The sequence below is a fragment of the Microcebus murinus genome, chromosome 1, assembly GCF_040939455.1.
Source record: "Microcebus murinus isolate Inina chromosome 1, M.murinus_Inina_mat1.0, whole genome shotgun sequence".
NCBI lineage: Eukaryota > Metazoa > Chordata > Mammalia > Primates > Cheirogaleidae > Microcebus > Microcebus murinus.
The window spans coordinates 153,248,355-153,275,926 of record NC_134104.1 but is presented as its reverse complement, the minus strand read 5'-3'; the positions used below and the strand labels follow the sequence as shown (position 1 = coordinate 153,275,926).

General features: G+C 42.0%; 2 protein-coding genes and 1 pseudogene across 3 annotated transcripts in view; 1 reads left to right on the top strand and 2 right to left on the bottom strand.

Moving 5' to 3' along the window:
• The window catches only part of SCAP (SREBF chaperone), a 70,141-nt gene that overhangs the window by 16,792 nt on the left and 25,777 nt on the right, over positions 1–27,572 (top strand). For both annotated transcript variants that reach the window (XM_020280307.2, XM_076007141.1), the window contains exon 2: positions 14,808–15,027. In XM_020280307.2, coding sequence (XP_020135896.2) covers positions 14,906–15,027 — 122 coding nt within the window. In that variant the 5' untranslated portion in view covers positions 14,808–14,905. The remainder of the gene's footprint in view (positions 1–14,807; positions 15,028–27,572) is intronic.
• On the bottom strand, positions 3,559–4,697 carry LOC105875087 (non-selective voltage-gated ion channel VDAC2-like; annotated as a pseudogene).
• LOC142873350 (large ribosomal subunit protein eL37) lies at positions 6,498–6,860 on the bottom strand. Its single transcript, XM_076007109.1, has one exon. The coding sequence runs from the start codon at positions 6,837–6,839 to the stop codon at positions 6,546–6,548; it is 294 nt and encodes a 97-aa protein (XP_075863224.1). The 5' UTR covers positions 6,840–6,860; the 3' UTR covers positions 6,498–6,545.

The following is a 27,572-nucleotide window of genomic DNA, read 5'->3' as shown; positions in this document are numbered from 1 at the left end:
CTTGTGAGGCTGAGGAGTGTGGCTAGAGAAGCCTCAGCCTATTCTGATGCAATTGTAGGGTGGGGAAAAAAAAGAGAAGCATCAGCCTAGATCATATTTTCTTTCCATAAAATTGGTCTCTATTAGACATGAACACCTTCAAGTAAGACGCAAAACCTCCTGAATTTACTGTGATACTGGTACAAATACTGTGGTACAAGAACTCCAGTTTTGGGCCGGGCGTGGTGGCTCATGCCTGTAATCCTAGCACTTTGGGAGGCCGAGGCGGGCGGATTGCTCAAGGTCAGGAGTTCGAAACCAGCCTGAGTGAGACCCCATCTCTACCAAAAATAGAAATAAATTAATTGACCAACTAAAAATATATATACAAAAAATTAGCCGGGCATGGTGGCGCATGCCTGTAGTCCCAGCGACTCAGGAGGCTGAGGCAGTAGGATCACTGAGCCCCGGAGATTGAGGTTGCTGTGAGCCAGGCTGACGCCATGGCACTCACTCTAGCCTGGGCAACAAAGTGAGACTCTGTCTCAAAAAAAAAAAAAAAAAAAAAAAAAAAAAAAAGAACTCCAGTTTTCATTAGGATAGTTACTAAATTGGTTATTCTTCTAGTCACAAAATTCCATAGGTTTCCATGGCTTGCCCCAACACCATTCTTTTCATAGACCCTTATTTTTGGTACTTGATTTGGCAGCATGTGAGAGGCTATATGGTTTTATGGCTGAATTGCCTGTGGTGAGACCATGTGTGATTTTATAGCCAAAATGCCAAAGGTGGTGAGGTATATGGGTGTAGAGCTCAGAAAGGTCTGGGCGCCCAAATAGGTGGCATTTAAAACTAGAGGAATGGATGAAATTATCTGAAGGAGAGGATAAAGAGATGGGCTTTGGTGGACAAGACCCAGCCCAATAAAGTCTTTAGGTTTGTTTCTTCATCTCTAAATTGGGGATTTTAATGCCTGTTATTTCTACATCTAGTGAAAACACATTAATGCAGGAAAGCAATTTGAAACCTGGGAAGTGTTTTATTGCTACAAGGGGGTAGTATTTTCTGACCTTGTCTTGATTTATCATTGCTTTTTTTTTTTTTTTTTTGAGACAGAGTCTCGCTTTGTTGTCCAGGCTAGAGTGAGTGCCGTGGCGTCAGCCTAGCTCACAGCAACCTCAAACTCCTGGGCTCGAGGGATCCTTCTGCCTCAGCCTCCCGAGTAGCTGGGACTACAGGCATGAGCCACCATGCCCGGCTAATTTTTTATATATATATCAGTTGGCCAATTAATTTCTTTCTATTTATAGTAGAGACGGGGTCTCGCTCTTGCTCAGGCTGGTTTTGAACTCCTGACCTTGAGCAATCCGCCCGCCTCGGCCTCCCAAGAGCTAGGATTACAGGCGTGAGCCACCGCGCCCGGCCAATCATTGCTTTTGATTATTTCTTTTCACATTTCTCTCCTTGCTGAGCCTTCAAGAGTGGGGAGGGAGTATTCTTTCTTGCACCCACTGTCCCTGGCAAGTAGAAACCCTTACCCATACAGCTTGTTCAAAGAGCATCTTCTCCTTGCTTAGTGTAGAGCTAGTGAGCTCACCTTCGTGCTTATCCTAGGCCTGGTGTGTGTGTGTGTGTGTGTATGTGTGTGTATGTGTGTGTGTGTATTTTTTTGTTGTTGTTCATTTGGGTTTTTTTGGTTTTTTTTTTTTTGTATCTTCAAGGAAGGAGTGAAGGTGATTGGGTAAGGAGTCTGTGCTGTTTTCTCTTAGGCCAAGCATAGTCCAGGGATAGATTTTCTCATATGTTTATGTTTCTCATAATATCAAGATGTTTATTTTATACCTTTCTGAGCAACTCTATACTTCTGTCTCCTCAGGTAGAAGGTTGTAGTAGTTTTTTACCTGGGTTCTGTTTTGACCTAGGTTGTGCGGATGAAGTGAGATAATGTGTGTAAAGTGTTTAAATTAGTGTTTGGTACAAGGTAAGCACTTAATAAATGCTGGTTTCTTAACCATGGCAGCTATTCTTATTGTTACTATAACATACTGCTTACTGTTACTTTGCTACTGTTACTACTTGTATTAAATTATTTTGGAGAGAAAATACAGACAGGAAAAACAAAAATTACTCATAATCTCACTACCCAGGTATAAATCCTATTGCTCTTTTGTAATCCACATTTTTCATTCAATAAAATTGTGAACATATGTTCATACTTTTAAATATTTTTCTAAAACATTACTTTTAAAATATTTTTATTATGGAAAATGTCACACACAACAGTATAAAAACCTGTGTATCCATCTCCCACTTTTTTTTTTTTTTTGAGACAGAGCCTTGCTTTGTTGCCCAGGCTAGAGTGAGTGCCGTGCGCCACGTCAGCCTAGCTCACAGCAACCTCAAACTCCTGAGCTCAAGCAATCCTTCTGCCTCAGCCTCCTGAGTATCTGGGACTACAGGCATTCGCCACCATGCCTGGCTAATTTTTTCTATATATATTAGTTGGCCAATTAATTTCTTTCTATTTATAGTAGAGATGGGTCTCGCTCTTGCTCAGGCTGGTTTCGAACTCCTGACCTCTAGCAATCCGCCCGCCTCAGCCTCCCAGAGTGCTAGGATTACAGGCGTGCATCTCCCACTTTTGACAATTAATATGCTGTGACCCAGGTTCTATCTTTACCCCAACCAGCTTCTTCCTTTTCATTGTCTCATATTTTATTCATAAATATTTTGAAAAGTATGATCACCTTTAAGATTCAAAAATTTAGTTTTCCCCACTTTATGTGGCACATGGTTATATAGATACAGTTTTTGAACTTTTTAAATCATGAAAAGTTTTAAACATGTACAAAAAGAGAGATTATATTATAGAGAACTTCCCTATATCTGTCATCTGGATTAGAAATGGGTGAACTATAGCCTGTGGACAAAATTTGGCCCACTGTCTGTTTTTTTTTTGTTTGTTTGTTTGTTTGTTTTGAGACAGAGTCTCACTCTGTTGCCTGGTCTAGAGTGCCATGGCATCAGCCTAGCTCACAGCAACCTCAAACTCCTGGGCTCAAGCAATCCTTCTGCCTCAGCCTCCCGAGTAGCTGGGACTACAACCATGTAGTTGGCCAATTAATTTCTTTGTATTTTAGTAGAGATGGGGTCTCGCTCTTGCTCAGGCAGGTCTCAAACTCCTGACCTAGAGCAATCCTCCCACCTTGGCCTCCCAGAGTGCTAGGATTATAGGCGTGAGCCACCATGCTTGGTCCCACTGTCTGTTTTTATAACTGAAGACCTCCCCCCAGTTTCATAGAGATCTATTGCAATATCAGTAAGTAGTGCATTTAACAATTATATACATTTAAATAATGTATAGGTGACTGCAGGATTGCAGCATTGACTAGATAGCTAACCAATTCAACTAGAAACCACCTAAAAAGTAACTGCCTAAATATTTAAAATACAGCTCTTATTTAGGTCATCCTTTCTTTTGATCACCTCCTTGAAGGGAAAAAGCTTGCTTGATCACAGTGGAAATATATTAAGGCCAAATCTTCTGATATCCATTCCTAGAGGTTTCTTTCATTTGAATTAAGCCTCCAATTCCAGGGCAAGCTCAAGTTTGTGGCCTCCAGCATTAGTGCTCTTCCCAGGAGCAGACTGTGTAAGCTTCACTCCAGGCCTCAGAATCTGAGGATAGCCCACTCAAGTCAAACTAGAATTGTTGACTTTTGCAGAAATGGTAGCAGTGGGATCCAGCTGATGTTTAGCTGCAGTGCCAAAATGAGTGCAGTTGGTACCTGATGTCCACACATGGTTTACTGAAGTGTCAAGATCTTTACATATTTTCTGATAAATTGATCTTCCGAATTCTGTCCCATCATTGATGTTAGTATGTAGCTGGCAGTCCCTAGTCCTATAGACCATGCAGAGTTATTCCTTGTTGGCTTTGATTTAGCTTTGATTTGACACAGGGGTCATCTGGTAGCTGGCAAGCCAGCCCTCATAACCAAACAGCTGAACCATGGATTGCAGGTCCAGCAAAATCAAAGTCAATATCACTCCCTCTTGTAAGAGGAGCTGATTTTTTTTTTTAAGAGGGTCTTCTGTTTCCTGGGCAGAGTGCAGTGGCATCATAATAGCTCACTGTAACCTCAAACTCCTGGGCTTAAGAAATCCTCCTGCTTTAGTCTCCAAAGTACCTGGAACTACAGGTGTGTGCCACTCCACTTGGCTAATTTTTTAAATTTTTTGTAGAGACAGGGTCTTGCTTTGTTGCCCAGGCAGGTCTCAAACTCCGGGGCTCAAGTGATCTTCCTGCCTTGACCTCCCAAAGTACTAGGATTATAGGTGTGAGCCACTGCATCCAGTCAGAGGACTTGATTTTACCACTTTTCTTTTCCTGTGTTTGGTGAGAAGGTCAAATGTCAGTTTCAAACTTTGACAAATTTGGTCTTCAATTGCAATTCTTGTTCCCATGGTGTTACCAGTGTTCCATTTTTCTGTGAAAGTCAGGCCGTACTTATATCATTTATATTTGGTCTTCAAGGTCCTGGTAACTTCACCAGTGTTTGTTTTAGATGAACTAGATGTTGAGAATTCCACACCACTGCATAACTTTGTTTTCACATCCAGTTTTACCAATCCCAAACCAAATCCTTTTTGAAAATGTCTCTGGCAGCGTTGCCAGGGTCAGCATATGATGGAGAAATATACATTGGCTGTGTGCAGGTCTCCATGGCAGTGCCACAAGAAGAAATGGTCTCCTGATGGGAACTGCCACTCCACTTGCAGCTGAGGCCACTCAGCCTCCTTTTTGTGGGTGTGGGGGGGTGGTGTCAGCTGCAGCTACAGTAGCTGGAGGGTAAAATGAAGGCTGTTTTTATAAATAAAGTTTTATTAGGATAGAGCCATGCTCATTTGATTACATACTGTCTGGTTGTTTTCCTAGTATAGTGTCAGAGTTGAGTAGTTGTGATAGAGATTGTATGGCTCACAAAGCCTAAAATAATTACTAACTGGCCCTTTATAGAAAAAGTGTGGTAACCTTTGATTTAGATTCAACAGTATCAACATTTTGCCAGAGTGGCTTCATCTCTTTCTCTGAACTGTTTTACAGATAAGTCTCAGGCATCAGCCAACCTAATGGCTACACAGAGTGTCATTTCATCATTTTGATAAATATCCTGATAGCAGAATCTTTATTTATTTTGCAGGATAAGTAGAATCACTAGTTCAAAATTTTAAGCCTGTGTGTGGCCACATAGCATATTTTGATTAATTTTGACATGGTTTTTCTAAGTAGATATCTTAGGAAAAATAACCTTGTGGTTTGAGGAGTTATCTGCTTTGGGTTTTAAGACCTTGCATGTGTCTGATGCACCTCTCAGTGGTGACTTTTTTGTCGTCCAAGTAGCCAAAAGGTCATCAAACTTATGTATCACTTTCTTTTATGCCTTTGGTGACATAGGTTGGACAGGGGTTTTAGTTTCTTCCTATCCCCTTGTACTCTGGCCTTGACTAGGACCTTCTGGAGCCTCCTGCCACCTCTGCCATTTCCGAGAGTGCTAAGTATCATGGTGAGGCATAGCAGAAAGGAGAAAAATACAGTCTGTAAATTTCTGAATGTATTAGTTACAAAACATCTACATAATTTCTTACTGGCAGTAGAGAAAGCCATTGTAATGTCTTGGTTATAACCTTACTGTCAGTGTTTTAATTATTTGGGGCTGTCAAGAATACAATATAAGATACAATGTTTCTTCTGAATGAGATTATTTTGTTCCATCTTCAGAGGGATGAGAAAAGGCAGAATAACAGCTTTGTATATGAATTATATGTCTTCAAGATGGCAGTGGATTCATTTGATGGATAGTGTGGGTAAGGAGCTGGGTGGTGACAGTGATATTATGAAAGCATGTGCTGATTTTGTGCAGTGAGAAAGAAAAGGCAACTAGAAAGTCCAGGAAAAATAAAAAGCTGTACAAGAAATCATAGTCCAGATAAGATAAACTAAACTGTGCCATGAGTTTGAGCACCTAATGGAGTGTAAGAAGAGAATATCTCTATTTTCCATATTTATTGAGGTGAAAGTCATATAATATAAAATTAGTCATTTTAAAGTTTATAATTTATTATAGTAGTATTTGATACATTTACAGTGTTTTGCAATTACCGCCTCTGTCTGGCTCCAAAAAATTTTTATCATCCTTAAAGAAAACCTATACCCACCCATTAAGCAGTTTATCTTCATTCCCTCCTCCCACCAACTCCTGGCAGCCACCAATTTGCTTTCTGTTTTTCTTTTTTTGAGACAGAGTCTTGCTCTGTTGTCCAGGCTAGAGTGCCATGCATCAGCCTAGCTCACAGCAACCTCAAACTCCTGGGCTCAAGCAATCCTGCTGCCTCAGCCTCCCAAGTAGATGGGACTACAGGCATGTGCCACCATGCCCAGCTAATTTTTTCTATATATTTTTAGTTTTCCAGCTAATTTTTTTCTATTTTTTTTTTTTTTTTTTTTTTTTTTTTTTAGATTTTTAAAAACCGAAACATTTATTGTATGACTAGTTGTTGAATTCTTAAGATGAACTGGATGCTGCAACAGCTGCCCTCTTGGGTTTAGGTGTTGTTCCTTCACGGAATCCATGCCTGAATCTGCGGTATACAATTTTTAGGTGCCTCATCCGACCGGTCCCGGTGGTATTTCGTCTTTTAGCCTTCGCACTCCAATTATACTTTCTCTTGCGCTTGGCAGGGTAGCCACATTTGCCACAGGTCGACTTTTGAAGGTGGTAGGCCTTAGAGCCACAACGGCGGCACAACGTATGCGTCTTATTGCGACGCTTACCAAATGATGACGTCCCCTTCGTCATCTCACTTCTGTGGCCGAGACCAAAGAGGATTTTTTTCTATTTTTTTAGTAGAGATGGAGTCTCACTCTTGCTTAAGCTGGTCTTGAACTCCTGACCTCGAGTGATCCCCACACTTCAGCCTCCTAGAGTGCTGGGATCACAGGCATGAGCCACCATGCCCAGCCTGCTTTCTGTCTCTATGGATTTACCTGTTCTAGGTATTTCATATAAATGGAATCATACAACATGTGACGTTTTGTGTCTGGCTTCTTTCACTTAGCATAATGTTTTCGTGGTTCATGCGTATTATATAGCATGTATTGGTACTTCATTTTTATATTAATATTTCATTGCAATGTATTCTGTTGATAGACATTTGGGTTGTTTCCACCTTGTGGCTGATGTGAATAATGCAACTATGAACATTGGTGTACAAGTATCTGAGTCTCTTCTTTCAGTTCTTTTGGGTATATACCTTAAAGTGGAATTGCTGGATCATATGGTAATTCTGTGTTTAACTTTTTGAGGAACTGCCAGACTACAACAGCCAAACATTCTCTTTTAAAAGGCAAGTATTCTCTGGGAGGCAAAAGTGGGAGGATTGCTTGAGGTCAGGAGTTTGAGACCAACCTGAGCAAGAGTGAGACCCCGTCTCTACTAAAAATAGAAAGAAATTAGCTGGACAACTAAAAATACATAGAAAAAAAATTAGCTGACCATGGTGGCCCATGCCTGTATTCCCAGCTACTTGGGAGGCTAAGGCAGCAGCATTGCTTGAGTCCAGGAGTTTGAGGTTGCTGTGAGCTAGGCTGACGCCATGGCACTCTAACCTGGGCAACAGAGTGAGACTCTGTCTCAAAATAAAGAAAGAAAGGAAGAAAGGAAGGAAGGAAGGAAAGGAAGGAAAGGAAAGAAAGGCATTTGAAATACCTAATAATGCAATTGTCATTCACTATTGGACCAAGCAGTGCATTTGGTTCCACAATGATGGAACTGTAATCTGAAATCACTAAATACTTTTTTTTTGAGACAGATTTGGAAAGTTTCTTTAATGGCAACGAATCTTGAAATTTATGAAGACTTTTATATTTAAAAAAATGTAGATGTTCAGATTTTGACCGATATAGAGTATGCAAACTCTACCCTTTCTCTCTGACAGAGTACAACTAAAATCATGGACAGAATGCATTAATCAACTATCTGAGTACCCTGAAAAATAAATGGTAGCAGATGGTTTGAGGAAGGAAAGCAGAACTCAAAGTACCAGTTAATTGGTAGTGAGTTTATGTTTTTTAATCCATACAGTATCTTTCAGCCTATACTCAAAAGCAGCTCCAAATCTGGAACTGTGCAGTGGGTGTGAACAGAACAAGTCCAACAGAAACCTTCTCTTTGTAGTCTGAGGAGGAAGAAAGGGGATCCCCATGGGTTAGGAGTTGGGGTAAAAGAAGAAATCTTGCATAATGTTTGCGCTTTTTTTCCCCTTTCTTTCCATTTTCTCATGCCCTGTCCCCCATGTACTTCTGCAGTGGTGGGGGCAGCAGTCACATTGGCATCTAGGTGGGAGAGGAGTCCTTTTATTTATAGAGATAATGGTCCCAAGAGCAAGGAGGGAATCCTTGATTTTGTTCTTTCTTTTGTCTCATTGATTTGCCCTGGAGACAGTTACAGTAGTGGGAGGTGCTTAGCAGAGCAGGGAAATTAAATCCTGGCTTTCTAGCCAGAAGACCAGGAAAAGGGCCCTTGAGAGCTGGAAGTGTTAGGAAGATTGCAGAGAGGAAGGAACTCAACAAAGTGAATGCATAAAGTTAGGCTCTTCCTTCAAACTAACATAGGTGCATCTGACCCTACACAGCATACCAAAGGCTTTGAGAATTGCACTGTGGACTAGATTATTGACCAAGTATTCCCATGCTGGCCACTGGATGGTATGTATAGGAAAGATGAAAATAGTCTTTCAAGGGCTTTGAAAATTGATCTAACATTACTACTACAGCCCACAGAAGGTGGGTAGGAACTTATGGACTAGATTTAATTTGGCTGATTGCTGCTAAAACAAAAATTTTAACAATTTTCATAGGACTTAGGTAAGATCTAGAGTCATCCAAAATGTCCAGTAATTCAAAATTTCTTCCCATATGAAGAATCAGGAAGATGTCAACATCTCATAAAGGGAAAAGAAAAGCAGCAAATGGCAACCATGACATGATACAGATGTTAGAATTATCAAAAAATTTAAAGCCAAAAGTATAATTAAAATATTAATTAAAATCTTGCTCTGCCAAGTAAGAGTGTATACACTCTTGAAATGAACAGAAAATTAGAAATTTAATTGTTATAATTGAAAATATGATAAACTAAAGGAAAAACTAATTGGAAGGACTCAGAATGGAGAAGACAGAAGAGTCAGTGAACTGGAAGGGAAAACAATAGAAATTATCCAGTTCGACTATCCGGGATTAAAATAAACTGAACAAAAATGGACAGAGATTCAGGGATCTGTGGGACAGTAACACAAAGTTTATCTTTCATGTTATTGAAGTCCCAAAAGGAAAGGTGAAAGAGGAGTTGGTACAGAAAAAAGTGTGTGAAGAAATTATGGAAAGGAAGAAGTAAATATGTCCCTGTTTGCAGATGATACGATAGTCAATATAGAAAATCCCAAAGAATCTACAAAAAATGACTCTAGAACTAATAAGTGATTTAAGCACACTTGCAGGATAAATGATCAGCATACAAAATCAGTGTGCTAACAATGAACATTTGGAAACTAAAACTAGAAAACACAGGGCTCAAAAAATAAAGAACATTAGGTGTAAATCTGACAAAACACGTGTAGGTATTGCTGAAAACTAAACAATGCTGATAGAAGAAATGAAAGATCTAAATAAATGGAGAAATATACCATGTTCATGGATTGGAAGACTCAATATGGTGAAGATGTCAGTTGTTCCCAAATTGATATTACAGGTTTAATGCAATTTCCTTCAGAACCCTAGCAAGATTTTTGTAGATTGCAACAACATTATTCTATGTATGTGAAGAGGCAGAGAAACTAGAGAGCTAAACCAGTTTTGAACAAGAATAAAATGGGAGGAATCACTCTGCGCATTTCAAGACTTATTTTATCGCTGCAGTAATCAAGATTGATTTTGGGTGGAGGGATGGACAGACATAGAACACTGGAACAGAATAGGGAACCCAGAAATAGACGCTCGCAAGTACAGTCAACTGCTTTTTAAAAAAGATTTCAAAGCAATTCATTGGAAGATAGTCTTTTCAACAAATGGTGCTGGAACACTTGGCTATCTGTAGGCCAAAAAAAAAAAAAAAAAAAAAGAATCTAAACCTCGTACCTTATCCAAAAATTAATTCAAATGGATCACAAATTTAAATGTGAAACTATACAAATTTGAAGAGAAAAGTTGGAGAAAATTACCTTATGACCAAGCAATTCCACTCTTTTTTTTTTTTTTTTTTTTTTTTGAGACAGAGTCTTGCTTGTTGCCCAGGCTAGAGTGAGTCCCGTGGCGTCAGCCTAGCTCACAGCAACCTCAAACTCCTGGGCTCAAGCAGTCCTTCTGCCTCAGTCTCCCCGAGTAGCTGGGACTACAGGCATGTGCCACCATGCCTGGCTAATTTTGTATATATATATTTATATATTAGTTGGCCAATTAATTTCTTTCTATTTATTGTAGAGATGGGGTCTCGCTCTTGCTCAGGCTGGTTTCGAACTCCTGACCTCGAGCAATCCGCCCGCCTCGGCCTCCCAGAGTGCTAGGATTACAGGCATGAGCCACCACGCCCTGCCACAATTCTACTCTTGAGAATGGATGACTCAAAAGAATTGAAAACAATTTTTTGTTCAAACAAAAACTTTCACAGGAATGTTCATCATGGCACCATTCACAATAGCCAAAAAGTAGAAACCACCCAAATGTCCATCAACTGATAAATGGATAAACAAAGTATGGCATAGCCACTTAATGAAATAGTATTCAAACATAAAAAGGAATGAAGTACTGATACATGCTACAACATGGTTGAATCTTGAAAACATTATGCTAAGTAAAAGAAGTCAGTCATAAAAAGACACATATTGTATTATTCCATTTATATAAAATGTCCAGAATAGGCAAATCTACAGAGGGGGTAGATTCGTGGTGCCAGGAGCTAGACGGTGGGGAGAATGAGGAGTGATTGCAAATAAATGTAGGTTTTCCTTTTGGGGTGATGAAACTGTTTTGGCATTAGATAGTGGTAATGTTTGCAATTCTGTGAATATCCTAAAAGGGTGAATTTTATGGTATGTGAATTATATCTCAATTTATTTTTTTAAAAAAATCAACAGTTAAAATCCGGATTGAAAATGGTCAAAGGAAATGAAGAGACATTTCATGGAAGAGGATATACTGATGGCAAATAAACACATGCAAAAATGTTCAGCATCACTAGCCATTAGGGAAATGCAAATTAAGGCCCAGTTAGAGATCAGTACATACCTATTTGCACAGCTAAAATAAAAAATAGTGGCAGTATTAAATATTGGTGAGGATGTCAAGAAACCAGATTTCTCATGCTGCTGGAGGGAATGTAAAATGGTACAGGCACTCTGGAAAATATTATGGCAGTTTTTTAAAAAAACTTAAACATACCATACAACCTAGCAGTCTCACTTCTATAGGCATGTATTCCGGAGAAATGAGATAGTAAACATTTGTGGTAGGAACATACATATGTGATAGCCCTGATGTGACTGAAGCTTGGAGGAGGAGGTGGTCAGGATTTTCAGTGAATGATCATAGAAAACTTTAGAGTCATTGATTGAAATGGACAGTGCCTGCAGTCTGTATAGTTTGTTGCAGTTTTTTCTTCTACCCTCACCTGTTCTCTCTACCTCCCTTGGGCCTTTAGCACATTTACTTTTCTTGATTGGTTCTTAGTATGTACGAGGTGGTTGAAGACAATTACAAATGCTGAGAGTTTGGTGAATATAGGCCATCATCTTCTTTTTGTTGTCTTATGTTAATATATTGTGTGTTTGTATGGAATTTTCCAAAACTTTCACATTTATTTTCTCATTTGGGATGAATTCAGAGTCTTGAGCACCTTCAGCAAACTTATGACAAGGAGGGATGAGCCCCCTCGCTCAGCTCTCACACACTCAGTCCGTTGCTGAATGCCCTTCGGAGCCCGTGGGTCTGACTGACCTGCGCCTGTCTTCTCTGTAGGCTTCCTCAGGACTGTTCTTCTGCCTTGGTTCCAGCAGTTATTTTTTTCTTTACATGTGCAACACTGTAATTTGGATTTCTGATAACAAGCTCCTTTGTTTTTGCTTGTAGTGGGGTCTCCTGGAAAGGCAGGCAGCAGGATTGTTTACATATTTTTATGTAATGTGGTGCACTCAAGCCTTCAGGGCAAGACTGTGTCTCTTTAAATTCAGGAAGCAGAGCTATAGATTTTGCTTGGAACCAAGCTGTAAATGTAAGACAATGTGAGAAAAATAGGTTTTTGGTACAGGTTGGGTAAATTTTGCTTTGAATAGCTTTGCATTAAAATTTATACTGTGGAGTAGAGATAAATGTCTTCTCTTGCTAGGTTCAGGTAGATGGGCTGTATAATGAATTAGAATTGGATTTTGTTTTCCTGGTGCTATGAAAATTAACAATTAGTTTAATAAAGATCAGTGGAAGAAAGATTTGTATTTGCTGTAGAATGGAAATGAATTAGATATCTTTTTCTCATATCATTAGTTCTAAGTATATAATCCTAGCACTCTGGGAAGCCGAGGTGGGAGGATCGCTCAAGGTCAGGAGTTTGAGACTAGCCTGAACAAGAGTGATACCTCGTCTCTACTAAAAATAGAAATAAATTATCTGGACAACCAAAAATTATATATATAAAATTAGCTGGGCATGGTGGCACATGCCCGTAGTCCTAGCTACTTGGGAGGCTGAGGCAGAAGGATTGCTTGAGCCCAGGAGTTTGAGGTTGCTGTGAGCTAGGCTGATGCCATGACACTCTAGCCCGGGCAATAGAGCCAGATTCTGTCTCAAAAAAAAAAAAAAAAAAAAGTTCTAGGTATAAGAGCTGGGTTGCAGAGGTGACCCTCCTTTCTCCTGTGTTGCTGGTGTATGTGCCAGAGAGGCCTGGGAAGTGAATTGGGGTTGGTAGGATCAGAATTTCCTTGAGGACTTGACTTTGGTGAATATTTAACAGAAGAGATGTGGGGCTTGGTAAGGACCTAGATTGGAAATGTCATAACTGTTTTATGGTCATTAGTCTTCAGGGATCCTCTTGATAGTGTCTCTGTGCAGGTGTACTCCTTTGTGTTTGTTTTCCCCATTGGGGCAGGATGGAAGGTAGGGGGCACAGGAAGTGCAGGAATGTTGGTTGCTTCCTCAAAGTCCTTGCATATGCTGGGTGGCTAGCACTATAGCTAGTCTCCTGCTCTAGCGCCACTGCTTGAGACTTCTTTGACCTGTCATACACCAGGTGAGCCTCATGAATGGTGGAGCTATTATGAGCAGCTCTGCTTCTTAGACCAGCAGCTGTTGCCTGCTGCCTCTTCTCTCCATTGCATATTGAATGGACCCACAGGGGGTTCTTTGTATTTCCTTAGAAGGTTTCTGGACAGGAAAATTGCATGTGTACTTAAGGCTTGTGCTTTCAGAAAGGTGGAAGGAGTGATAGCTATTTGTTCTGTCTTGTGAATTGGCTGTGGTATGACTCCTTTTGTTCTCCTTTCTGGTCTTGACACTTGTCTGAGGAGTCATCTTTTTGTCTGGGTTTTCATCAGTGAGCATAACCAAGCCAAGACACGTATCTGGAGAGCTTTCCTTTGGCACAGGCCAAAGAAAACAGCAACATGGAACAAGAGAAGTAGATTTGAACTTGGATTCCATTGGAGCTCTCAGGAAGAGAATTCTAGATCTCTGGGCCTTCTTCTAGAGTTTTCTTATTCTGATTTTATGGTTCCTTGTTTGCAAGCAACAGAAATTAACTTTGGCTGTCACAAACAAAAAACAAAGGATTTATTGGAAGGATTTGGAATGGCTTATAGACTGGAAAGAAAAGTTGATGAGCCAGTCTTCAGAAAGGACTAGAGCCAGAACAGCCTGGGGATCTTAGGAGCAGGAACCTCTGTGGGGATGAGCAGGTATCATGAATATCCAGTTCCTGCTTCTTTCTGCCCAAAGTCCAGGAAGAGAGGGCCAGCTAGTATGGCTTGGGTCAGGGAGGGGCATCTCGACTGATAGCCTGTTCAGGCCAAATCCTGAGCCACGCTGAGCTTCTGTTACTCAAAGAAGGGGACAGCAGCTGGGCGGGCAGGAGTAGGAGAGGCCCTCTGCTCACATACTCACAGGAACAACCATGGGACCAGGAGAAGAGACTTCAACCTAATACTGCTGCCAGAGTGAAATGTTGTTTGATGACTTTTATGTCAGGAGCCTGAGGTTTTTGGTGTTTTTATTTTGAGGGCTGACCCCACTTCATTGAATCACTATTTGTACAAAAATGTGTTTTTCGGGGAGAGCCATTCCTTTGCCAAGGTTTTCCTCAAGGATTTCTCTCAATCTGGCCTGCACACACAGGAGGGTGGGGGAAATGCCTGTTTGGTAGAGAGCAGCCGAAGGTGATGTGTATTATGTAGGCATCCTTTCCTGTGCCACATGTGAGAAAAATTCCCTCTGGGGAGTGGCCTTTTAGCAATGCCTAATATGGAAGAGGATTGAGAGTTTATTACTAGAGCTAGAGGGGCAGTTCTTTGGCTTCTTCGGTTAGACTGATTAGAGAGCTGTCCATAGTTGTTTGCGAGATGACTAAGATTTTTGTGTGTGTTCGTGTGTGTTGGGATTGATGTCTCAGGCCTTGCATGTAGGCATTCTAAAACTCTTCCCTGGCCACATAACTGTTCCCTTCCCCCAGCAACCGTAGTGTGCAGAACTAAGTGCTCTTTGTTAATTGACTTTTCTCCCTTCTGACCAGGTAACTACAGATGGTATCCATTGTCAGTGCTGTCTGACGTATGCCAGGCTGATCCATGGTCACTTTCCGGGATGGCAGCAAGGTGACTTCAGCTGAGGATGACCCTGACTGAAAGGCTGCGTGAGAAGATATCTCAGGCCTTCTACAACCATGGGCTGCTCTGTGCATCCTATCCCATCCCCATCATCCTCTTCACGGGGTTTTGCATCTTAGCCTGCTGGTATGTTTCTGGGTTGCCCTGGGTATGGTGGGCCAGTGTCTTGGGACAATAGATTTCCTAACCCTAACTGCTATGGAGTCCTTGGACTCTGTGTGTTTTTTACAGTATTGGAACTTGGGTTCATTGGAACTGCTGAATGGAGAACTCTAGTCCTGGGGTGTTTAGCCAGTGAATTAAAATATTCCAGCCAGGCCCGGATTTAGTGATGCACCAGATTTGTACTGGTACTCTATCTCAAAATAATGTTTGCACATTTTTAAGAAACTGTGAGATAATTGAAAGGCATGGTCTTTTAATTTTCTTTCTAAAGAAAGAAAGGAAAGGTACTAAAGGTACTAAAAGGAAGAAAGGTACTAAAAGGAAACAGTAATAGTTTCCTTTTAGTACCTGGTTAAGAACAGGAACCTTCTTTACGTGTTGCAATGCAAAGTTGCTTGGATAACTCTATTTGCAGACTCAACCCAGAGACTTGCTTCTCTGCTCTCTAGTCATTTTCTTGTGCTCACCTGGAGCTTCCTTCTGACCCCTTGTTAATTCTTGGGACTTGCTGCACTCGCCAGGAACTGAAGTATGAGATATAGCAGCCCTTGATTCCTGTCTGTCTTTCATAGGGCCTTGTAGAAGCCTGAAGACTGTGGCTGAAAATGATGCTGTAAAAGGAGGGGTTTGATGTAAGATGGTATCTGATGACCCTTTTGGCTCTAAAACACTGACAGCCACAAAAGAGCCTATCTTATTATCTTTTTTTCTGGAAGGAATTCTGTTTCCAGATTCATTCTCTAATATTTTAGATGTTTTCAGTACTGTGCTAGAGGGAGGATGGTTCAGGACTGAACTCTTTGTTCATTTCAGTTGTTAATGATCTCAAGTTCTTCCCTAATTAGCAATAAGAAAGATGTAGGAAAGTGTCCTGCTGGATGCCATGTTGCTGCTTCAGGTCTAGAGTGTCTCTTCAATCCTCACAATAACCTTCAGAAACAGTCCAGTTACACTTCCCACTTGGGTGGCTGGGCACGGGGGTTCACACCTGTAATCCTGATACTCTGGAAGGCCGAAGCTGGAGGATCACTTGAGGTCAGGAGATCGAGACCAACCTGAGCAAGAGCAAGACCCTGTCTCTACTTAAAATAGAAAGAAAAATTAGCCAGGCAACTAAAAATAGACAAAAATTAGCCAGGTGTGGTGGCTCCATGTCTATAGTCCCAGCTACTCAGGAGGCTGAGGCAGGAGGAGCACTTGAGCCTAGGAGTTTGAGTCTACAGTGAGCTAGGCTGATGCCATGGCATTCTAGCCCAGGTGACAGAGCAAGACTCTGTCTCAAAAAAAACCCACAAAAACAAAATAACAAAGGGGATAGGGACTTAGAGATTTGTCTTGACCACACAACTAGTAAGTAGGTAAAATGAGGTTCAAATCCAGGGCTTAGGCTTTGGTGCCTGCACCTGTGGCACTCTGTCACCCTGCCTCACTCTGGATTAGTGTGTTTGTATTGGTGTTCAGACTTTGCTATATTGTGTTGTGTAAGATAACATACTTGTAGCTATGTCCTGTAAGTAATGAATTAGGAGTGCTCTGAGAACCCAGGTCTTGGGTTTTTCTTTTGTTTTGTTGTTTTCCCTCTAACTTAATTGATCTCTCTCTCTCTCTCTCTCTCTCTCTGCTCTGAGAACCCAGGTCTTGGGTTTTTCTTTTGTTTTGTTGTTTTCCCTCTAACTTAATTGATATCTCTCTCTCTCTCTCTCTCTCTCTCTCTCTCTCTCTCTCTCTCTCTCTCTCTCTCTCCCCACACACACACACACACACGTTTCTAGTACTGCCTATATGCTAAAGTGCTGGTTCTCAAACCTGAACTAGCATCAGAATCACCTCAATGGCATGTTAATCACAGATCACTGGGCCTCACCCAGGAGTTTCTGATTCATCATGTCTGGGGTGGGCCCAAGTATTTGCTTTTGTAACAAGTTGCCAGGCCTGGGAACCACACTCTGAGAACCACTAGGCTGTGTCTTTCTTAAATTCCTCTTAAGTTCTGCCACCTCTCTGAGCTAAAAATGTTTTCTCTTCTATTCTAATCTCTCTCTCTTTCTCTTTTTTTTTTTTTTTTTTTTTTTTTTTTTTTAAGAGACAGGGTCTTGCTCTGTCATCCAGGCTGGAGTGCAGTGGCATAGTCATGGTTTAGTGTAACCTCAGACTTCTGGGTTCAAGTGATTCTCCTGCCTCAGCTTCCCAAGTAGCTAGGACTACAGGCACACCTGTTTTTTTGTTTGTTTGTTTAATTGTTTTTAGAGATGGGGGGAGCGTCTAGCTATGTTACACAGGCTGGTCTCAAACTCCCAGCCTCAAGCGATCCTCTTGCCTTACCCTCTCAAAGTGCTAGGATTACAGGAATGAGCCACTTCACCTGGCTATTTTGATTTCTCTACCAGCAGTTGTGGTGGCACTCATGGTCATTATCACTGCTGTTGAAGGAGGTTAAGTTAAAGAGGTAGTTGTTATTCCCTTTTTACAAACACAGCTCTAGCTACAGGAAAAGGAAAGAATGTTTCTTCTTTGCCATTCATCTTCTGGGGATTCGGTGTAGTGGGCCAAGACCAGGCAGCTTCTTGGGCAGGGAACTTACAATGTGTATAGCAGTTGCTTGGGTGCAGTTGAATCTTATCTTTGAATGAATAATTTGATAATCATACAAGTGTTTCAAAATACTGTCCTTAGGCCACTGCGGTGGCTCATGCCTGTAATCCTAGCACTCTAGGAGGCCGAGGCGGGTGGACTGCTCGAGGTCAGAAGTTCGAAACCAGCCTGAGCAAGAGCGAGACCCCCGTCTCTACTATAAATGGAAAGAAATTAGTTGGCCAACTAATATATATAGAAAAAAATTAGCCGGGCATGGGGGTGCATGCCTGTAGTCCCAGCTACTCGGGAGGCTGAGGCAGCAGGATTGCTTGAGCCTAGGAGTTTTAGGTTGCTGTGAGCTAGGCTGATGCCATGGCACTCACTCTAGCCTTGGCAACAGAGTGAGATTCTGTCTCAAAAAAAAGAAAAAAAAAATACTGTCCCTGGATAGATGAGGAGAGGGCCTCTGGTATGAAAACCTTATGAAATGGCTAAGTTCTCAATATGGAGGACACTTTCCTAGCTTGAGGTGAAGTAGAATGGGATGGAGGGTTGGGGAATAAGTGATAGATGTGATAATGACAATATTTAATTACAAGTATGGCCCAGGTGCAGCTGATCTTACCTTATATCTTACCTTATATCTCCCAAGAGCGCTTGGCTGAACCTCAGTTCTGAGAACGGCGTGGGTGAGGCTTAGGGTAGGTTTGGGCCGGAGGGAAGGAAGGAAGATTAATCTTTATTGACCATCAGTTATGTAGGTCTTCAGGTGCAGTTACATGTGGCATTTCATTCAGTCTCCTAACATCCTTGGAGATGATTATTTCCTAGTTCTTCTGAAGGTGATAAGACTTGCATGGAGGGCTAGTGAGTGTAGGTGCTGCAGCAGGCAGGTGCATCAGGCAGATCAAACGCTGTATTTTCTCCACTCTACCCTGGTGGTGAGAATTTCTTTGAAGAACACTGGTGCTGATACCTTCCACTGCAAGGAGTTTACTTCTTGAACAGGAGGCCTAAGAAAGAGAGTCCCAGCTGTTTGTTGTGTGGTGGGCCAGAAATGGCCAGGTAGGATCTGCCTAACAGATAGCAGAGAGCCCTTTTGAGGCAAGTGACCCTATTCAACAGAAATCGAGGTGAGAACATAAAGGTGGGTTTTATAGCCACCTTAATAAAAGTGACTATAATATATGCCAAGCACTGTGCCAGACCCATGATGCAGAAATGTAGTCCCTTCCCTCAAAAACCTACAATCTGAGAGCAGTGTCATTGGATAGTATGCATAGCAGATATGACCTAGCCATGGTGCAAAGGGAGAAGATTCAGGGAGGCGTCCTGGGAGGAGAACACCTGAGCTAAGCCCTGCAGAGAGAATAAGTGGCACTGTTCTCACCTGCTTCACTGTGGGGGTACTCATTTAGCTTACCATTCCCTCAACAAAAAGATGGGCCAGTACCCTGGCATGCTCCTCTGAGCATCTGCTTTCCTCCTTTGGTTTCAGCCTCTGATGGCATTGTGGTTTCCTGTTATTTTTGTAGTTGTCCTGTTTCGCTTTGAAGACAGAAAACCCTTTTGTACAATCACATTCTTTTTATTTTTTGAGACAATCTCGCTCTGTTGCAGCCTAGCTCACCTCCTGCCTCAGTGATCCTCCCACGTCGGCCTCCCGAGTAGCTGGAACTACAGGCGTGCACAACACTCAGCTAATTTTTCTATTTTCAGTAGAGGCAGGGTCTTGCTCAGGGTGGTCTCAAACTTATGTTCTCAAGCTATCCTCCCACCTTAGCCTCCCAGAGTGTTAGGATTCCAGGCATGAGCCACCGTGCCTGACTGCCAGGAAGCTTTTCTGTCGAGAGCAACTCCCTTTTCTGCCAGAGCTTCAGGCTGCCTACAGAAAACAAAATATTGATAATAGACAGCTTTTAGTAATTTCCTTAGATATTCAGATTCCATTTAATTGCTAACCTTTTATTGTTCCTGGGAGGAGAGACTTATTCAGCTTAAACCCAAAGGACTGCTGCACTTACTATCTGTATTCAGATCTAACAGCCACATGAGCTGCAAAGACTCAGTTCACCACACCACATCACCCCAGGGAAAGAACAGAGCAGGACTAGAGGGCATGGTGGTCAGGAAGGTGCCTGTCTCCATCAAGTGGAAGAATGCTGGGAGTGAGAGAGGACATTTATAAATGGGGAGCCAGTCTCCCCTTGAACAGCACTGAGGATGTGTGACTTTCTTCTCTGAGCTGTTGTTGAGGCTGCAGGTTTAAGTGATTAAGAGCCAAGTACGCCACTTCAGATGACCTCCGTGATGAGCCTTGCAAGTGAGCTATAGTTAGCTGTTCTTGCTGCTCAGCCCCTGGGCACAGTGACTGCTCCTTCCTCTGGGAAAATCTGATGAAACTTGTAGCAAATCGACACTATGGCAAGAGGTGTTTAGATTTCCTAGGGGTTAAGCCACTGGGACCTGAGATGTGTCCCAGCAGTGGCCCAGGAAGGCAGAGGGTGCTGTTGCTCCAGACCTGCCCTGGTAAGCTGTGGGTGCACCACGGGGTGAAGGCTTGTGCTTGGGTGCCATGTTGGCTAGACTACCCTATGTGCAGGTCAGAAAGTAATGTCAGAGTCATTGGGTTACTTGTGATTCCACAGCTGCTGGTCATGATGTGAGAAGGTGGATTTTAACTTGGAGAAGAAGTTGGAATTGTGATGAGGCCATGATAAATAAACTTCCTGAAGGATGAGCAACCTGTAGGTGTTTGAGAATAGACTTGGTCCCTTTCCTACTCATTTTTTCTCTGCAGGAAAGCAATACCCTTAGGCTGAGGCTGAACATCTCAGTTGTGTTGGTCTCCACTTCTCAAGCTCTTTCCCTTGTCTGCCCACATCTAAGGTTTCTCTGTGATCACCATGGCCCCTTGGGTAGGCAAACAGGGGGCTTTGAAACAGGTTCCCTCTTTCTGTGCCTATGGTCATTCTATACACACATAAACACACACACACACACACACACACACACACACACACACACACACACATACACATAGTGAGCAAGAAAAAAATCTGAGTAACTGAAGCCTATCTGTGCCTGTGCTGTTGTGCTGTGAATAGTGAGGCAGAATAGCTGAGGCTAAAGTACTAAAATGCCTTTGACCTCTGTTCTAAAGTCTAGACTCAAGAGAGCTCAAGTGACCAGCTCCCTGCAGATGCTCCATGGCACCAACTTGTTCAACATTCCAAAGCCTCTTCCCAAGCAGAAGTTACCCCTGGCCTCACACATAGGTCCTGTAAAAGCTTTGAAGGGCCTGTAGGATATCAGAGACTCCTTTATTATCCCAACACCCTAAGACTCCTTTATGCCCAACAGAAGGGCAGTCAGGATCTCAGAAATATCCTCTTCTAGTTGTTCACTGCCCTGCCTCTTGTCCTGTATTTTTACCCGTGGGAAGAGAAGAGAAAAAGCATCTTCCCCACTCCATGTCTCCAAGGAAGAGTCTTGTGTGACATCTTCTCTGAGTCATTTCTGTGGTTGCTCCCTCTGGATGTCCTCAGTGACTCCTGAGCTTCCCATCATAGATGGCTGGGGGTGAGAAAGGGAGGAGTGTAGAGCCAAGACCATCTATATAATTTATTGGGCCCAGTGCAACATAAAAATGCAGGGCTGCTTATTCAAAAAGCAGAGGGGAAAGTACCATTAAAGGTACTAAAATATACTTTGAAGAGAGTAGGTGGAAGTTTTGTGCCCACCAAAATGCCCATGAGATGTGCTGTGGTGCTGCCAATCTGGAATGGGGATGGCCGCCGCCTCACTTTGCCCCACACAGAGGGGTGTGTGCCTCTGACCCCAACAGTCTTTGCCTTTGCACTCAGGCCCTGCCAGAGGGTGGCAGCAGATGGATGGCAGGGAAAGGAATGCCAGGTCCTGGTGGTTGAGATCCTGTCCCTGGGAGCAGGGATGACGCATGAACCTATATTCCAAGCCCTCAGCACAAGCTCCATTGTTCTACAGGACTTCACTTACAAAACACAAGTTTCAGTTTAGGGTCCCTCAGAGGCAAGGATTTCAGTGTAAGTAGCTCATGTATGAGAGGAAGTGAACACTGGTGTAGGGAGGTGGGGAAGTGAGATATCAGTAAAGGTGCATCACCCAGGAAGTTACCACCTTCAGCAACTCAGAGTAATCTCACCGGGAACACTGAGCGACAGTGCGGAACATGCCCTCAGCACTACCCACCTGAGTGTTGGGGAGCAGGACTGCCCAGGCCAGGTGTCTGCAAACTCTTTCCAGAAAGGGCCAGATAGTAAATATTTTAGGCCTTGCAGGCCACATGCAGTCTTTGTCATATTTTTCTCTGTTTTCTTTTTTTGTTTTATATAAACCTTAAAAAATGTAAAAACTATTCTTAGCCCACAGACTACACAGAAAGAGGCCATGGGCTGGATTTGACCCGTGGGCAGTTGTTTGCTGACTCCTAATTGATACAATAGCAGTATCAACCACTGGTTGGTACTGCTTTCAGTTAGCATTAATTCCTATCACTTGTGGCCTGTCTTACTTAGGCAGAATAGCCTCTAATAGCAATAGAACACTTTCAGGCAAAGGGGTTCAAGTGCTGGCAGTTGGTAGTTGAGCTAGCATGCCCAGAAATAAGATCAGAGGGGATAAGTAGGCCACCAGTGGCCTCTGGGGATGCCTTGGGTGGCCAGATGCAGGGAGCAGGCTGTACAGGCATGGCAGCAAAAAGGTGTGTGGTACATGGCCGACAGGGACTTAGGGGATACCAGTCAGGACAGAGCAGGAGAGGAGGGCTCTGAATCTAATGCACCCTGTAAGCCATGCTGAGAAATTTGTGCTTTAGTTCCATACCTAATTAGTAGATAAAGAAGGGATTTCAAGGATGGAATCAAGGAGTCCATCCACATTAGTATGCTACTCCAGGTGAGAGTTGATGGTTGCTTAGTCTAAGTGTAAGCAACAGAGATGATGAGACATGGTTGATTCTATTTAATAGATACAAGTTTTTTTGTTTGTTTGTTTTGAGACAGAGTCTCGCTCTGTTGTCCAGGGTAGAGTGCTGTGGCATCAGGCTCGCTCACAACAACCTCAAACTCTGGGACTGAAGTGATCCTCCTGCCTCAGCCTCCTGAGTAGTTGGGACTATGGACATGTGCCACCACACCTGGCTAATTTCTTCTGTTTTTAGTAGAGATGGCTAATTTTTTCTGTTTTTAGTAGAGACGGGGTCTTGCTCTTGCTCAGGCTGGTCTCAAACTCCTGAGCTCAAGTAGTCCTCCCGCCTCAGCCTGCCAGAGTGCTAGAATTATAGGCATGAGCCACTGGGCCCAGCCTAATAGATAAGTTTTTAAGGTGGAGCCCTCAGGATTTTCTGAGGACCAGATGTGGAGTCTGAGAGAGAAGAGTCAAGATCAGAGTACTTGGTCTGAAAAGCTGGATGGGTGGAGCTGAGACAGGAAAGACAGGGGAAGTTGTGTGCTTCATTTCCTCTGTCCCTGTAAGATAAAGATGCACCAAGATACAATCTGGTTCTTGAAATGAGTTTTGCAGAAGAAACATGGCAGAGTGGTAGAAGTCCCTGGGCAGCTTCTTTCTTCAAATATCTTTAGCCTTTTTTCTGACCTTGGGAAAATGAGCATTTTTACTTCTGAAAATCGCCTCATACTTTCCTTCCAAGCTTTCCTTTTGGTCTAGAATTTGGTAGCCATACAGAGTGATTATTCCCTTCCTTGCCTATTGCATTTTTGTAGAATCTTTTTCTTGGCACTTTTCTCTTACCTATAATTAAAAGGAATATATGGTGGTTAAAATTTTCAAACAAAACAGAAATGTAATATGAGGCAGTGTAGTGTGATGTTAAGAGCATAGACTCTGGGGCCAGTTTGCCTATATTTGCATACTGTTTTTTTTTTTTTTGAGACAGAGTCTCGCTTTCTTGCCTAGGCTAGAGTGAGTGCCGTGGCGTCAGCCTAGCTCACAGCAACCTCAAACTCCTGGGCTCAAGCAATCCTACTGCCTCGGCCTCCCAAGTCGCTAGGACTACAGGCACGAGCCACCATGCCCGGCTAATTTTTATATATATATATATATATATATATATATATATATATATATATATTAGTTGGCCAATTAATTTCTTTCTATTTTTATGGTAGAGACGGGGTCTCGCTCAGGCTGGTTTTGAACTCCTGACCTTGAGCAATCCGCCCGTCTCGGCCTCCCAGAGTGCTAGGATTACAAGCCTGAGCCACCGCGCCTGGCCCATACTGTTTTTTTTACTTTGTAGAAGAGATGTAACTTCTGCATACCTCATTGGGTTGTGGTGTGGCTTATGTGAGTAAATAGATGGAAGGCACTTAGATTGGTGGCCGGCACATAGTAGGGGCTTAGTAAGAGTTATAAACCACCAACATTGGTTCATAGAAACAAGCAGGTCTACTGTTAGTGATAAGAGTCACATTTGGGCTGAGTATGGGTACTTTGGCAACTCATAGAAGGAGGGGTCCCAAAACAGACTTTGAGGAAAGGAAAAAGACTTCCTGGGGCAAATGATACTACAACTGAGGCCTCGAAGATGGAGTCATCTAGGAGAAGAATGGGCAAGCCTGTTCCCACAGGTTCAGAGCCTCAGAAGTAAGAGAGGAGGAGACAAACCAGGGAGTTATGTGTGGTTCCAGGGCAAGGTTCAAGAAGGACTGTGGGCCATTTTAAGCATTTCAAAGCTTGTAGACTTTTGTCTAAGAGACCTTATCCTAAGAAAGGGGATACTTTGAAGTTTGCTGCCTTTCATTTTCTTCCTACTGGAATGTTCAGTTACATTTAATATTTTAGATCTTGAGAAACACATTGTGTTTAGTTGGTATATTTTTTTTTTTTTTTTTTTTTTTTTTTTTTTTTTTTTTGAGACAAGAGTTTCACTTTCTTGCCCAGGCTAGAGTGAGTGCCGTGGCGTCAGCCTAGCTCACAGCAACCTCAAACTCCTGGGCTCAAGCGATCCTCCTGCCTCAGCCTCCCGAGTAGCTGGGACCACAGGCATGCGCCACCATGCTCGGCTGATTTTTATATTATATATATTAGTTGGCCAATTAATTTCTTTCCATTTTTATGGTAGAGACGGGGTCTTGCTCAGGCTGGTTTTGAACTCCTGACCTTGAGCAATCCGCCCGCCTCGGCCTCCCAGAGTGCTAGGATTACAGGCGTGAGCCACCGCGCCCGGCCTAGTTGGTATATTTTTGAATAGCTATTTTGTGGAAGGTGAAAGCAGATACATGAAATGTACAGCCTGGCTTCATCTTATATAGTGGAGCTCCAACAGTATAGAGCTCCTGCAGTCTCAGCCCTGGGCCCTGTGACTCCTCTCTGCACCCGAAGCCAGGGCAGACCCAGGCACTGTGCAGTGCTTCCCTCAGCAGATCTTTAGTTAAGTCCCAAAATAGCTTTTGATACCTACTTCCAAAGCTGAAACTTGGTTTTTGAAAGCATCAAAAGAGAAGCAACTTATCCGTATACAATGGATTCTCAATAAGATTAACAGCTGATTTCTCCTCAGAAACCATAGAGGCCAGAAGGCATTTGGATTAAAATAATGAAGGGGGAAAAAAGCTTCCAACCAAGAATTCTATGTTCAACAAAACTATCCTTCAATAATGAAGGAGAAATTAAGATATTTCCAGATGAATAAAAGCCAAAAGAATTTGTTACCAGTAGGCCTTCCCTATAAGAAATGCTAAAGGAAGTCTGTCAAGCCAAAATGAAAGGGCACTAGACAGTGACTGAAACCATAAGAAACAATGACTGGTAAAGGTAACTAGTATTATAGTACTTTTGGTTTGGTTTGGAGCTTCTTTTTCTTTTGTGATTTAAAAGGCAAATGCATTAAACAGTAATTATAGACCTATGTTAATGGACATACAGTGTACACAGATGTAATCTGTGACAGTAACAATATAAAGGGCAAGGGATGAATATATATAGGAGCAGAGTGTTTGTATTTTATTGAAACTAAGCTCCTCGGCTGGCTAATTTCACTTGTTTTATAATCAAGTTTGCTGACCCTTTCTTCCACTGGCTCTAATCTGCTGTTGATCTTCTCTAAGAACATTATTGAAACTAGGTTGCTGTTGAATTTAAGATGTTAATTGTAATCCCCAAGATAACCACTAGGAAATTAACTTTAAACATATACGGAAAAGGAAAGAAGAGAATCAAAATGGCATATTACAGTAAAATCAAATACAAGAGAAAGGCAATAATGGAGGAATTGAGGAACAAAAAAATATATAAGACATACAGAAAACAACTAAATGAATAAGTCTGTCCTTTATTAGTAATTACATTAAATGAAATGGATTAAACTCTGTTAAAAGGAGATTGGCAGATGAGATTTTTAAAAAGCAAGATCCATCTATATGCTATCTCTAAGACACTTTAAATATACACTATAGTTGGCCGGGCATGGTGGCTCATGCCTGTAATCCTAGCACTCTGGGAGGCCAAGGCGGGTGGATTGTTCAAGGTCAGTTTGAAACCAGCTCTGAGCAAGAACGAAACCCTGTCTCTACTAAAAATAGAAAGAAATTAATTGGCCAACTAAAAATATATAGAAAAAATTAGCCGGGCATGGTGGTACATGCCTGTATTCCCAGATACTCGGGAGGCTGAGGCAGGAGGATCACTTGAGCCCAGGAGTTTGAGGTTGCTGTGAGTTAGGCTGACGCCACAGCACTCACTCCAGCCTGGGCAACAGAAAAAAAAAAAAAAAATATATATATATATATATATATACACACACACACACATACACTATAGTTTAGATATAAGAGCACAAATTGAAAGTGAAAGGATAGAAAAAGATATTTCATTCAAAGTAACCAAATAGTAACCAAAAGAGAGCTGGAGTGGCTATATTGTCATACAACATAGACTTTAAATCAAAAAAGTTACAAGAGACAGAAGGACATTATATATTGATAAATGTTTCAATACAATAAGAAGATATAACAGTTATAAACACATACACACCTAATAACAAAAACCCAAAATATATGAAGCAAAAATTGACAGAATCAAAGTGAGAAATAGATAATTCTGCAGTAATAATTGGAGACTTCATAGTTGGAGACTTCAATACTCCACTTTTAGTAATGGGTGGAACAACCAGACGAAATCAGTAAGGAAACAGAGAACTTGAATAGCACCATAAACAGGTTAGATGTAATAAACAGGTACAGAACATTCTACTCAACACTAGCAGAATACACATTCTTCTCAAGTGCACATGGAACATTCTCCAGGATAGATTGTGTGTTAGGCCACAAACAAGGCTTAATAAAGTATGAAAGATTGAAGTCATATAAAGTATCTTTTCTAATCATAGTGGAATGAAACTAAAAATCAATACCAGAAGGAAAATTGGAAAATTCACCAATATTTGGAAATTAAACAATATACTCTGAAACAATGGGTCAAAGAAGAAATCAGAAGTGAAATTAGAAAATACCTTGAGACGATGAAAACAAAATCACAATATACTAAAACTTCGGGATACAGTGAAAACAGCACAAGAGGGAAATTGATAGCTGTAAACACATACATGGAAAAAGGACCCAGGCCTTATATCTAGAACATATAAAGAAGAACTCAATAAGGAAAAGACAGCAAATTCAATTAAAAATCGCCAAAAGGAGGAGGCAATGGCGGGCACTTCCTTCATGGGTGGTGGTGTACTGCTGGGGTGCGGCGGGCACTTGCAGACTCTGGTTCTCCCCATGCTGGCAGGAAAAAACTTGAGCAGTGTTTTGAAAACCTGTTTCTGGGAACAAAGCACCGAATCTCAGGCCAGGGAGGCGTGGCTTTGAGGTGACCTGGTTGGTGGAGAGGTCTGAGGGATCCTGTGCTGAGGGAGACAAGGGGCAGACAGG